At 41.8% G+C, this 12,766-nt stretch overlaps 1 protein-coding gene across 1 annotated transcript; it reads right to left on the bottom strand.

The window, feature by feature from the left end:
• Window positions 1-12,217: 12,217 nt before the first annotated feature.
• On the bottom strand, window positions 12,218-12,766 carry LOC140177598 (uncharacterized). The gene has a single exon (XM_072210728.1). The coding sequence runs from the start codon at window positions 12,764-12,766 to the stop codon at window positions 12,218-12,220; it is 549 nt and encodes a 182-aa protein (XP_072066829.1).

The following is a 12,766-nucleotide window of genomic DNA, read 5'->3' as shown; positions in this document are numbered from 1 at the left end:
AATGCCGCCATCAGTTCTAGCTTATACCACGGAGATTCTGATTAAGAGATCTCAGAGATACTCATTCAATCGGATATAGTGAAGGGTGATGTCATGACATCATTATAGTTAAGGTATGAACATCTTAGATAGGAACAAGCGTGTTTGAATAGAAAACAGAAATACTTGCATTAATTCATCGGACACAGCAGAGCTCCTCACCCCCAACAATGGGGTTTAGAGACTCATGCCGTCAGAGGATACAAAGTTTAGATCTGAAATGTCATGAGATACAAAATAAGTCTCTAAAAGTTGTTTAATACTAAACTAGTAGCCTAGGTTTACAAAATTGGATAAACTATGATGGATGATGCAGAGATCCACTTCTGGGGCCACTTGGTGTTGCTGGGGCCACTGGTGTGTGCTGGGGCTGAGACTTAAGTAATTCACGTGCAGAGGCCATTTGTGGAGTTGAACGCCAGTTTTTATGCCAGTTTGGGCGTTCAACTCCAGCTTTTGATCCTTTTCTGGCGCTGGACGCCAGAATTGGGCAGAGAACTGGCGTTGAACGCCAGTTTACGTCGTCTATTCTTGTGCAAAGTATGGACTATTATATATTGCTGGAAAGCCCTGGATGTCTACTTTCCAACGCAATTGAAAGCACGCCATTTCGAGTTCTGTAGCTCCAGAAAATCTACTTTGAGTGCAGGGAGGTCAGAATCCAACAGCATCAGCAGTCCTTTTTCAGCCTGAATCAGATTTTTGCTCAGCTCCTTCAATTTCAGCCAGAAAAATACCTGAAATTACAGAAAAACACACAACTCATAGTAAAGTCCAGAAATATGAATTTTTCCTAAAAACTAATAGAAATAGACTAAAAACTAACTAAAACATACTCAAAACTATATGAAATTATCCCCAAAAAGCGTATAAAATATCCGCTCATCACAACACCAAACTTAAACTGTTGCTTGTCCTCAAGCAACTAGACAAATAAAATAGAAGACTAATAGGTTGAGAAGAAATAATATCTCAGAGTTTTTGATTGAAGCTCAGATCCTAATTAGATGAGCGGGACTAGTAGCTTTTTGCTTCTGAACAGTTTTGGCATCTCACTTTATCCATTGAAGCTCAGAGTGATTGGCATCTATAGGAACTCAGAATTCAGATAGTGTTATTGATTCTCTTAGTTCAGTGTGATGATTCTTGAACACAGCTTCTTTATGAGTCTTGGCCGTGGCCCTAAGCACTTTGTTTTCCAGTATTACTACCGGATACATAAATGCCACAGACACATAACTGGGTGAACCTTTTCAGATTGTGACTCAGCTTTGCTAAAGTCCCCAATTAGAGGTGTCCAGAGTTCTTAAGCACACTCTTCTTTTTGCTTTGGACCTTGACTTTAACCGCTCAGTCTCAAGTTTTCACTTGACACCTGCACGCCACAAGCACATGGTTAGGGACAGCTTGGTTTAGCCGCTTAGACCAGGATTTTAGTCCTTTAGGCCCTCCTATCCACTAATGCTCAAAGCCTTGGGATCCTTTTTATTTGCCCTTGCCTTTTGGTTTTAAGAGCTTTTGGCTTTTTCTGCTTGCTTTTTTTTTTTCTGCAAGCTTTGTTCTTTGCTGCTTTTTCTTGCTTCAAGAATCATTTTATGATTTTCAGATTATCAATAACATGTCTCATGTTCATCATTCTTTCAAGAGCCAACATATTTAACAGTCTTAAACAACAAATTCAAAAGACATATGCACTGTTCAAGCATTCATTCAGAAGACAGAAAGCATTGCCACCACATTTAACTAATTAGAATTTCTTTTATTAAACTCGAAATTTTATTGCTTCTTATTCAAAAGATCTACTATTTTATTCATGTTTAATGATGATGAGAAAAATAAACTATAGCTTAATTGGAGATAAATCAAATAGATACTAATTACTATTATATGACTTCTAAGGTAAACTTTTTATAAGGACACTGTCACAGAGTTAAGGCAGAAATTGGAAATTAACAACCTTTATTCTGGGGGTATGGGGGTTCCTCTGATCCTTGGATGCTTGGTATTACAGAAGACTTTTGGCGCTTCAGTTCCCTTAAGTCACTCCTGCTCTCTTGTTCTTTAACATATGGGTCAGCATTTGACTGTGTTCCTTCTGTTGTTTTATTATTTGCTCCATAGCTTCCTGTATCTTGGTGACAGACGTCTCAAGATATTCCCAATATTCCGCTTGAGGAATCTCTGGGAGGAATTCCCGTGCTCTCTTCTTGATAAGATCCTCCTGTGCTTGTTGTCTCTCCATTGATGCTTTGGTGATTGACTTTTCAATTAGGATATATTCAGTTATTCCCATCTTGACTCCAGCGTCCTTGCAGAGCAGAGAAATCACGCTTGGATAAGCCAACCTGGCCTCTTTTGAATTTTTGTTAGCAATCTTATAGAGCTCAGTTGAAATCAGCTGATGAACCTCCACTTCCTTTCCCATCATGATGCAATGAATCATCACTGCTCTTTTAACTGTGACTTCAGAATGGTTGCTAGTGGGCAACAGAGAACGCCCAATGAAGTCCAGCCATCCTCTGGCAACTGGTTTGAAATCCTCCCTCTTGAGTTGATTTGGGACGCCCTTTGTGTTGGTGGTCCACCTGGCTCCAGGGATACATATGTCCTCTAGAATCTTATCCAGGCCAATGTCTGCTCTCATCATCCTCCTGTTGAAGGAGTCTGGATCATCCTTTAGCTGAGGTAGCTTTAATATCTCTCTGATCTTGTCAGGGGTGGTATGAACAATCTTTCCCTGACCATGGTCCGAAATTCGTAGCAGGCAGTTCCAGATAGTCTTTGCTTGTCAGTCTGCCACATATTAGCATAGAACTCCTGGACCATGTTCCTTCCTATTTTCGTTTCAGGATTAGCTAGGACTTCCCAGTTCCTGATTCGAATTTGCTCCTGGATCTCCGGATATTCGTCTTCTTTCAGATCGAATCTAACTTCCGGGATCACTGATCTTAGACCCATTACTTTAAGAAAATGGTCTGAATGTTCTTTAGATAAGAACTTCCCTTGATTCCAAAGTGGTTTTGGAACGCTCTCTTTCTTGCCTCTTGGAGTGGATTGTTTTCCTTTGGGAGCCATGATCTTAGTGATCTCGGAAAAACACACCAACTTAGAGGTTTGCTTGTCCTCAAGCAAAAGAAAAGAAAGGAGAGGGATAGAAGGAGATCGAGGTGCACTTGTTGATGGAGGAGGGGGGAGGCCGAACCCAATTTTAAAGGGGTGGCTTTTCGAAAAAATGGAAGAGATAAGATAAAAGATTGAGTTGAAAAAGATAAGATAGAAGATAGAGTTTAATTTTGAAAAGATATGATAGATTTTTGAAAAAGATAACTCTGAAATTTGAAAAAGATAATATGGATATTTGAAAAAGATATGGATTAGTTGAAAAGATTTTTGAGTGAAAAAGATAGATTTGTTTTCAGAAAAGATTTTGAAAAGAGTTGGATTGAATTTGGAAAGATGGATTTTTAGAAATTAAGGATTTTAGAAATCAGGGTTCTTGACATGTTCATGTAAAAATCATGCATTGAAGCATAAAATTTGAAATTAAAATGGAAATACGTGTGGGACAAATGGATTTGGCTCCTCCCTGTCTTCCTGGCGTTTGAACGCCCAAACACTGCTTGTTTTGGGCGTTCAGCGCCCAAATGCTGATCTCCTGGGCGTTCAGCGCCCAGTTGCTGCCATTGCTGGCGTTCAACGCCCAGTGGGTGGCCATTTCTGGCGTTGAACGCCCAGATTGCTACCATTACTGGCGTTTTCTTGCCATTGAGCTCTTTTACTCTATTTTGTGTGCCGATTCCTTCTGTAACCCTGTAAACTTATACAAATGATTCTGTACCTTAGTGTCAGTGAACTTTATATAAACAAATAAAAATAAAAATAGGGCAAAAATGCTTAGAGGATTGATGCCCCATGGCTGGGTTGCCTCCCAGCAAGCGCTTCTTTATTGTCTTTAGCTGGACCTTGCTGAGCTTTTAATCTAGCTTCAGCCTTGAGCATTCTTGCTCAATGTTGCCTTCAAGATAATGCTTGATTCTCTGTCCATTGACAATGAACTTCTTATCAGAATCAATATCTTGAAGCTCCACATAACCATATGGTGACACACTTGTAATCACGTATGGTCCCCTCCACTGGGATTTCAGTTTCCCGGGGAATAGCCTAAGTCTAGAGTTAAACAACAGGACCTTCTGTCCTGGTTCAAAGATTCTAGATGACAGCTTTCTGTCATGCCATTTTTTTATTTTTCTTTATAAAGCTTGGCATTTTCGAAAGCTGTGAATCTGAATTCCTCTAGCTCATTTAGCTGGAGCAATCGTTTTTCTCCTGCTAATTTGGCATCAAAGTTTAGGAATTTGGTTGCCCAGTAGGCCTTATGTTCCAGTTCCACGGGCAAGTGGCATGCCTTACCATACACGAGTTGGTATGGAGAGGTCCCTATAGGGGTCTTGAATGCTGTTCTGTAAGCCCACAGAGCATCATCCAAGCTCCTTGCCCAATCCTTTCTACGGTATTTACTGTCCGTTCCAGGATTCTCTTTAATTCTCTGTTAGAGACTTCAGCTTGCCATTGGTTTGTGGATGATATGGTGTGGCCACTTTGTGGCGAATTCCATACCGAACCATGGCAGAGTAAAGCTGTTTATTGCAGAAGTGAGTGCCCCATCACTGATTAACACTCTAGGGACACCAAACCTGCTAAAGATATGTTTCTGGAGGAACTTCAGCACTGTTTTAGTATCATTGGTGGGTGTGGCAATAGCCTCAACCCATTTTGATACATAGTCAACTGCCACCAGAATATAAGTGTTTGAATATGATGGTGGAAAAGGTCCTATGAAGTCAATTCCCCAAACGTCAAACAACTCAATTTCCAAGATTCCTTGTTGAGGCATGGCGTAACCATGAGGCAGATTACCAGCTCTTTGGCAACTGTCACAATTACGTACAAACTCTCGGGAATCTTTATAGAGTGTGGGCCAATAGAAGTCACATTGGAGGACCTTGGTGGTTGTTCGCTCACCTCCGAAATGGCCTCCATATTGAGATCCGTGGCAATGCCATAGGATTCTCTGTGCTTCCTCTCTAGGGACACACCTACGGATAATTCCGTCTGCACATCTCTTAAAGAGATAGGGTTCATCCCACAAGTAGTACTTTGCATCAGTGACTAATTTCTTCTTTTGTATTCTATTGTACTCCTTGGGTATGAACCGTGCAGCTTTATAGTTTGCAATATCGGCAAACCATGGTGCTTCCTGAATGGCAAATAGATGCTCATCAGGGAACGTCTCAGAGATCTCAAGAAAGGGGAGGGACGTCCCTTCCACTGGCTCTATCCGGGACAGATGATCAGCCACTTGGTTCTCTGTCCCTTTTCTGTCTCTTATTTCTATATCAAACTCTTGCAGAAGCAATACCCATCTGATGAGCCTGGGTTTTGAATCCTGCTTTGTGAGTAGATATTTAAGAGCAGCATGGTCAGTATACACAATCACTTTTGATCCTACTAAGTATGATCTGAACTTGTCAATGGCGTAAACCACTGCAAGTAGTTCTTTTTCTGTGGTTGTGTAATTTTTCTGGGCATCATTTAGAACGCGACTGGCATAATAATGACATGCAGAAACTTGTCATGCCTCTGTCCCAATACTGCACCAATGGCATGATCACTGGCATCACACATTAACTCAAATGGCAATGTCCAGTCTAGTGCAGAAATGACTGGTGCTGTGACCAGCTTAGCTTTCAGCGTTTCAAACGCCTGCAGGCATGCTGTGTCAAACACAAATGGCGTGTCAGCAGCTAGCAAATTGCTTAGAGGTTTTGCGATTTTTGAAAAATCCTTTATAAACCTCCTATAGAATCCTGCATGCCCCAGAAAGCTTCTGATTGCCTTAACATTGGCAGGTGGTGGTAATTTTTCAATTACCTCTATTTTTGCTTGATCCACCTCTATTCCCTTGTTTGAGATTTTATGCCCAAGAACAATTCCTTCAGTCACCATGAAGTGACACTTTTCCCAGTTTAAAACTAGGTTGGTTTCTTGGCATCTTTTCAGAACAAGTTTCAGGTGATCAAGACAGGAGCTGAATGAGTCTCCATATACTGAGAAGTCATCCATGAAGACTTCCAGAAATTTTTCCACCATGTCAGAGAAAATAGAGAGCATGCATCTCTGGAAGGTTGCAGGCGCATTACATAGCCCAAATGGCATCCTTCTATAAGCAAACACTCCAGATGGGCATGTGAATGCTGTTTTCTCTTGATCCTGGGGATCCACTGCAATCTGGTTATAGCCTGAATAGCCATCCAAAAAGCAGTAATAATCATGACCTGCTAGTCTCTCTAGCATCTGGTCTATGAATGGTAAAGGAAAATGATCCTTTCTGGTGGCTGTATTGAGCCTTCTGTAGTCAATACACATGCGCCACCCTGTAACTGTTCTTGTGGGAACCAGTTCATTTTTTTCATTATGAATCACTGTCATGCCTCCCTTTTTTGGGACGACTTGAACAGGGCTCACCCAGGGGCTATCAGAAATAGGATAAATAATCCCAGCCTCTAGTAACTTGGTGACCTCTTTCTGCACCACTTCCTTCATGGCTGGATTTAGCCACCTCTGTGGTTGAACCACTGGTTTGGCATTATCCTCCAATAGGATTTTGTGCATGCATCTAGCTGGGCTTATGCCCTTAAGGTCACCTATGGACCACCCAAGAGCTGTCTTGTGTGTCCTTAGCACTTGAATAAGTGCTTCCTCTTCCTGTGAATTTAAAGCAGAGCTTATGATCACTGGAAAAGTGTCACCTTCTCCCAGAAATGCATATTTCAAGGATGGTGGTAGTGGCTTGAGCTCGGGTTTAGGAGGTTTTTCCTCTTTCAGAAGAAAGTTCAGAGGCTCTTTCATGTCCTCTGAATCCTCCAAATCAGGCTGAACATCTTTAAAGATGTCTTCCAACTCTGATTCGAGACTCTCAGCCATGTTGATCTCTTCTACCAAAGAGTCAATGAGATCAATTTTCATGCAGTCTGTTGATGTGTCTGGATGCTGCATGGCTTTGACAGCGTTCAACTTAAACTCATCATCATTGACTCTCAGAGTTATTTCCCCCTGTTGGACATCAATGAGGGATCGTCCAGTTGCTAGGAAGGGTCTTCCTAGAATGAGAGTAGCACTCTTGTGCTCCTCCATTTCCAGCACAACAAAGTCAGTGGGAAAGGCGAATGGCCCAACTCTGACAATCATGTCCTCAATCACGCCTGATGGGTATTTAGTGGAACCATCAGCAAGTTGGAGACATATCCGGGTTGGTTTAACTTCTTCAGTTAAGCCAAGCTTCCTGATAGTGGATGCAGGTATCAGGTTGATGCTTGCCCCAAGATCGCATAAAGCTGTCTTGGTGCAATCACCTTCTAATATGCATGGTATCAGAAAACTCCCAGGGTCTTTAAGCTTTTCAGGAAAGCTTTTCAGAATGACTGCACTGCATTCTTCAGTGAGGAGAACTCTTTCTGTTTCTCTCCACTCCTTTTTATGACTCAAGATCTCTTTCATGAACTTGGCATAAGAAGGTATTTGCTCAAGTGCTTCTGCAAATGGAATCTTTATTTCCAGAGTCCTTAGATAATCTGCAAAGCGAGCAAATTGCTTATCCTGCTCCTCTTTCCGGAGTTTCTGAGGATAAGGTATCTTGGCTTTATATTCCTCAACCTTAGTGGTTAAAGAAGCCTTTTTAGAGGGGTTGTTATCAGCACTTGTGTGTGTCTGATCCCTCACTGGCAATTGAGTGCCAGAGTCAGAAGCTGGAGTGACGTTAGACGCCAGCTCACTGTCTGTTCCTGGCGCCTGAACGCCAGAAATGTATCCATTTTGGGCGTTCAACGCTGGATTCTGCCCCATTTGGGCGTTCAACGCCAGATTCTTGCCTATTTCTGGCGTTGAACGCCAATCCTGCCTTGTTTCTGGCGCTGAACGCCAATTTTGGGCATGGTCTGGGCGTTCAGCGCCAGCCTTCCACCCATTTTCTGGCATTTTAGTGCCAGAATTATTTTTTCCTGGGCTCTTACTGTCCTCAGGTGAATCTTTGGTGGGTCGCTCATTTCTTGAATTTTTGATGCCTTGAGGTGGGGTATTTAATGTTTTCCCACTTCTTAATTGAACTGCTTGGCATTCTTCTGCTATTTGCCTTGATAGTTGCTGCTTTGTTTGCTTAAACTGTTCGTCCATATGTATATTAGCTATCCTTGTCTCCTGTAGCCTGTCCTTGAATTCGGCTAGCTGCTTTGTTAGAAAATCCAATTGCTGATTGAATTCAGCAGCTTGTTTTACAGTACTGAATTCAGCAGTTACTGTTTTAACCTCTTCATTCATGGAAGAGTTGCTGCTTAGATACAGATGCTGATTCCTGGCAACTGTATCAATGAGCTCTTGAGCCTCTTCAATTGTTTTTCTCATATGGATAGATCCACCAGCTGAGTAATCTAGAGACATCTGAGCTCCTTCTGCAAGCCCATAGTAGAAGATGTCTAACTGAACCCACTCTGAAAACATTTCAGAGGGGCATTTTCGTAGCATCTCTCTGTATCTCTCCCAGGCATCATAAAGAGATTCATTATCTCCTTGTTTAAAGCCTTGGATGTCCAGCCTTAGCTGTGTCATCCTTTTTGGAGGAAAATACTGATTCAGGAATTTTTCTGTCAGCTGTTTCCATGTTCTTATGCTGGCCTTAGGTTGGTTATTTAACCACCTCTTAGCTTGATCTTTTACAGCAAATGGAAACAGTAATAGTCTGTAGACATCCTGATCTATTTCCTTATCATGTACTGTGTCAGCAATTTGTAAAAATTGTGCCAGAAACTCTGTAGGTTCTTCCTGTGGAAGACCGGAATACTGGCAACTTTGCTGCACCATGATAATGAGCTGAGGATTCAACTCAAAGCTACTAACTCCAATGGAGGGTATGCATATGCTACTCCCATATGAAGCAGTAGAGGGGTTAGAATATGACCCCAGAGTTCTCCTGGACTGTTCATTTCCACTTATGTCCATGATGGATATATGGATATAACTTGGACTGATTTATCTTTTTATTTATTTTATTTTATAAGAAGTAAATACTTAAATAAAATAAAATAACTAAAAAGAATTTGAATTTTGAAATTAAATTTTTTTTTATAAAAAAAATAAAAATTAATTAGTTAATAAAAAAGAAATTTTTGAAAAAGAGGGAAGATATTTTCGAAAATTAGAGAGAGAGAGAGTTAGTTAGGTAGTTTTGAAAAAGTTAAGAAACAAACAAAAAGTTAGTTGGTTAGTTGAAACAAATTTTGAAAAGATAAGAAGTTAGGAAGTTAGAAGAGATATTTTGAAAAGATATTTTTGAATTTAGTGAGGAGAGAGAAAAACAATAAGATAGTACAAGATTTAAAATTTTTAGATCTAATGCTCCTTGTTTTTGAAAATTTTGGAGGGAAAACACCAAGGAACACCAAACTTAAAAATTTTAAGATCAAGACACAAGGAAAACTCAAGAACACTTTGAAGACTCACAAGAACACAAGAACATGAAGAAAGAACACCAAACTTAAAATTTTTAGAAAACCAAACCAAAATTTTCGAAAACCAAAGGGAAATCAACAAGAAAACACCAAACTTAAAGTTTGGCACAGGATTTAATAGAAAAATTATTTTTGAAAAAGGTTTTTTTAAAAAATATGATAGCCAATTATCATGAACATAAACACCACGTTCTAATTAACTGAGCTATAAATTTAAAGTGTTTTAACAAGGGATAAATAATAAAAGACTCTAAACCAAAAAGAAAGATTTTTTTCCTAATCTAAGCAACAAAATAATTCGTCAGTTGTTCAAACACGAACAATCCCCGGCAACGGCGCCAAAAACTTGGTGCACGAATTGTGAGTCACACTTTTCACAACGCGTACCACTAACCAGCAAGTGCACTGGGTCGTCCAAGTAATACCTTACGTGAGTAAGGGTCGAATCCCACGGAGATTGTTGGTTTGAAGCAATCTATGGTTATCTTGTAAATCTTAGTCAGGAAATCAATTATGTTTATCAGTTGAATTGTGAATAACCAAGAGAGCATAAATTAAAGATTACTTGTTGTGTAGTAATGGAGAATATGTTGGAGTTTTGGAGATGCTTTGTCTTCTGAATCTCTGCTTTCTTCTGTCTTCTGATTCACGCACGCACGTCCTCCTATGGCAAGCTGTGTGTTGGTGGATCACCGTTGTCAATGGCTACCTTCCATCCTTCCAGTGAAAACTACGCTCACGCGCTCTGTCACAGCACGGCTAATCACCGGTTGGTTCTCGATCCGGTTGGAATAGGATTTACTATCCTTTTGCATCTGTCACTAACGCCCAGCCTTCAGGAGTTTGAAGCTCGTCACAGTCATTCAATCCTTGAATCCTACTCGGAATACCACAGACAAGGTTTAGACTTTCTGAATTCTCATGAATGCCGCCATCAGTTCTAGCTTATACCACGGAGATTCTGATTAAGAGATCTCAGATATACTCATTCAATCGGATATAGAACGGAAGTGGTTGTCAGGCACACGTTCATGGTTTGAGGAAGGTGATGAATGTCACTGATCATCACCTTCATCACAGTTAAGCGCGAATGAACATCTTAGATAGGAACAAGCGTGTTTGAATAGAAAACAGAAATACTTGCATTAATTCATCGAGACACAGCAGAGCTCCTCACCCCCAACAATGGGGTTTAGAGACTCATGCCGTCAGAGGATACAAAGTTTAGATCTGAAATGTCATGAGATACAAAATAAGTCTCTAAAAGTTGTTTAAATACTAAACTAGTAGCCTAGGTTTACAAAAATTGGATAAACTATGATGGATGATGCAGAGATCCACTTCTGGGGCCCACTTGGTGTGTGCCGGGGCCCACTTGGTGTGTGCTGGGGCTGAGACTTAAGCAATTCACGTGCAGAGGCCATTTGTGGAGTTGAACGCCAGTTTGGGCGTTCAACTCCAGCTTTTGATCCTTTTCTGGCGCTGGATGCCAGAATTGGGCAGAGAACTGGTGTTGAACGCCAGTTTACGTCGTCTATTCTTGTGCAAAGTATGGACTATTATATATTTCTGGAAAGCCCTGGATGTCTACTTTCCAACGCAATTGGAAGCACGCCATTTCGAGTTCTGTAGCTCCAGAAAATCCACTTTGAGTGCAGGGAGGTCAGAATCCAACAGCATCAGCAGTCCTTTTTCAGCCTGAATCAGATTTTTGCTCAGCTCCTTCAATTTCAGCCAGAAAAATACCTGAAATTACAGAAAAACACACAACTCATAGTAAAGTCCAGAAATATGAATTTTTCCTAAAAACTAATAGAAATAGACTAAAAACTAACTAAAACATACTCAAAACTATATGAAATTATCCCCAAAAAGCGTATAAAATATCCGCTCATCAATGATGTTGGAATCAGCTCCCGTGTCCACCAGGATCCGTTTTACTAGGCCGGTGCCCACCCTGGCCGTGATCACCATCGGAGGGTTCTCCGCGACCTCATCAAACTATTGATCTTCGGGGCTGAATGATATCTAGGGTACTCTCCGGGAGGGCGGCGTGGAGCCAGAGGACATAGCTAAGACCTTGGCGTCCTTCTTGCTAGCTGATTTCGATCTGGGGGGGGGGACGTCTCTTCTGATCACCACATTTACCACAGTGAGGCCACGCTCATTATCCTCCTCGAGCTCCCGTCTTTGTCTTACGGCGCGGCTTTTATCCTCGTTTGATCGGTCATGGTCCCGCCTCCTCGGTTCCCTTATAAGATGGGTGAAATAAGCCAACTTTCCTTCCCAGATGGCTTGCTCCAGGGAGTCTTTAAGGTCGAAGCAGTCTTGGGTCTTATGGCCATAGCCCTTGTGGTAATCGCAATAGATGTTTTTGTTTCCTCCCGTCCTGTCCTTGAGTTGTCGGGGTTTCGACAAGATGCCCTTGTCGGCGATCTGCTGATAGACTTCAACAATTGGAGCTGATAGGGGGTATAGCTGGTGAACTTTCCTACCCGGAGAAACGGCTTGAAGGTTTTAGCTGATCCTCCGTCTTTGGAGTGCTCTTTCAACCTTTCTCCACCGCCGGACGGGTGAGTATTGGAGTAGGCGGGCTGCCGTTTATTGGCTGCCATGACCTAGCTTACTTCTTCATCATTGATGTACTCCCTGGCTACGTTCTGAATTTTCTGCATTGCCCAAACGGGCTTGGTGGTAAGGTGTTTCCTAAAATCCTCGTTTAATAACCCGTTGGTCAGACACAGGCTGGCCACCAAATCGGTTAGGCCGTCAATCTCCAAACACTCGTCGTTGAATCTGTCTAGATACTTCCGAGTCGGCTCGTCGGTTCTTTGTGTTACTCCTAGCAGATTGATCAGGTGTTTCGCTTTAGCGATACGCGTGGTGAACTGAGCTAAGAAGGCATGACTGATGTCGGCAAAGGCGGTTATGGATCCCTGAGGGAGGGCATTGAACCAACGAATCGCCGGTCCTGCTAAAGTTACGGGGAAAGGGTGACACCTTACTTCATCGCCTACCCCTTCCAGGTTCATCTTGGCTTTAAAGACCGTTAGATGCTCCTGGGGATCTTGAGTCCCATCATACCTCAGATCTGTCGGCTTGTCAAAGTGCTTCGGCAGTCGGATTCCGAGGATTGAGTGGTGGAAAGGGGTCGCCCCCATGACCAT

Source organism: Arachis hypogaea, chromosome 13 (assembly GCF_003086295.3).
Source record: "Arachis hypogaea cultivar Tifrunner chromosome 13, arahy.Tifrunner.gnm2.J5K5, whole genome shotgun sequence".
NCBI classification, from domain to species: Eukaryota; Viridiplantae; Streptophyta; class Magnoliopsida; order Fabales; family Fabaceae; genus Arachis; species Arachis hypogaea.
Note: the sequence above shows the minus strand (reverse complement) of the source record. Positions and strands in the feature narration are given on the sequence as shown.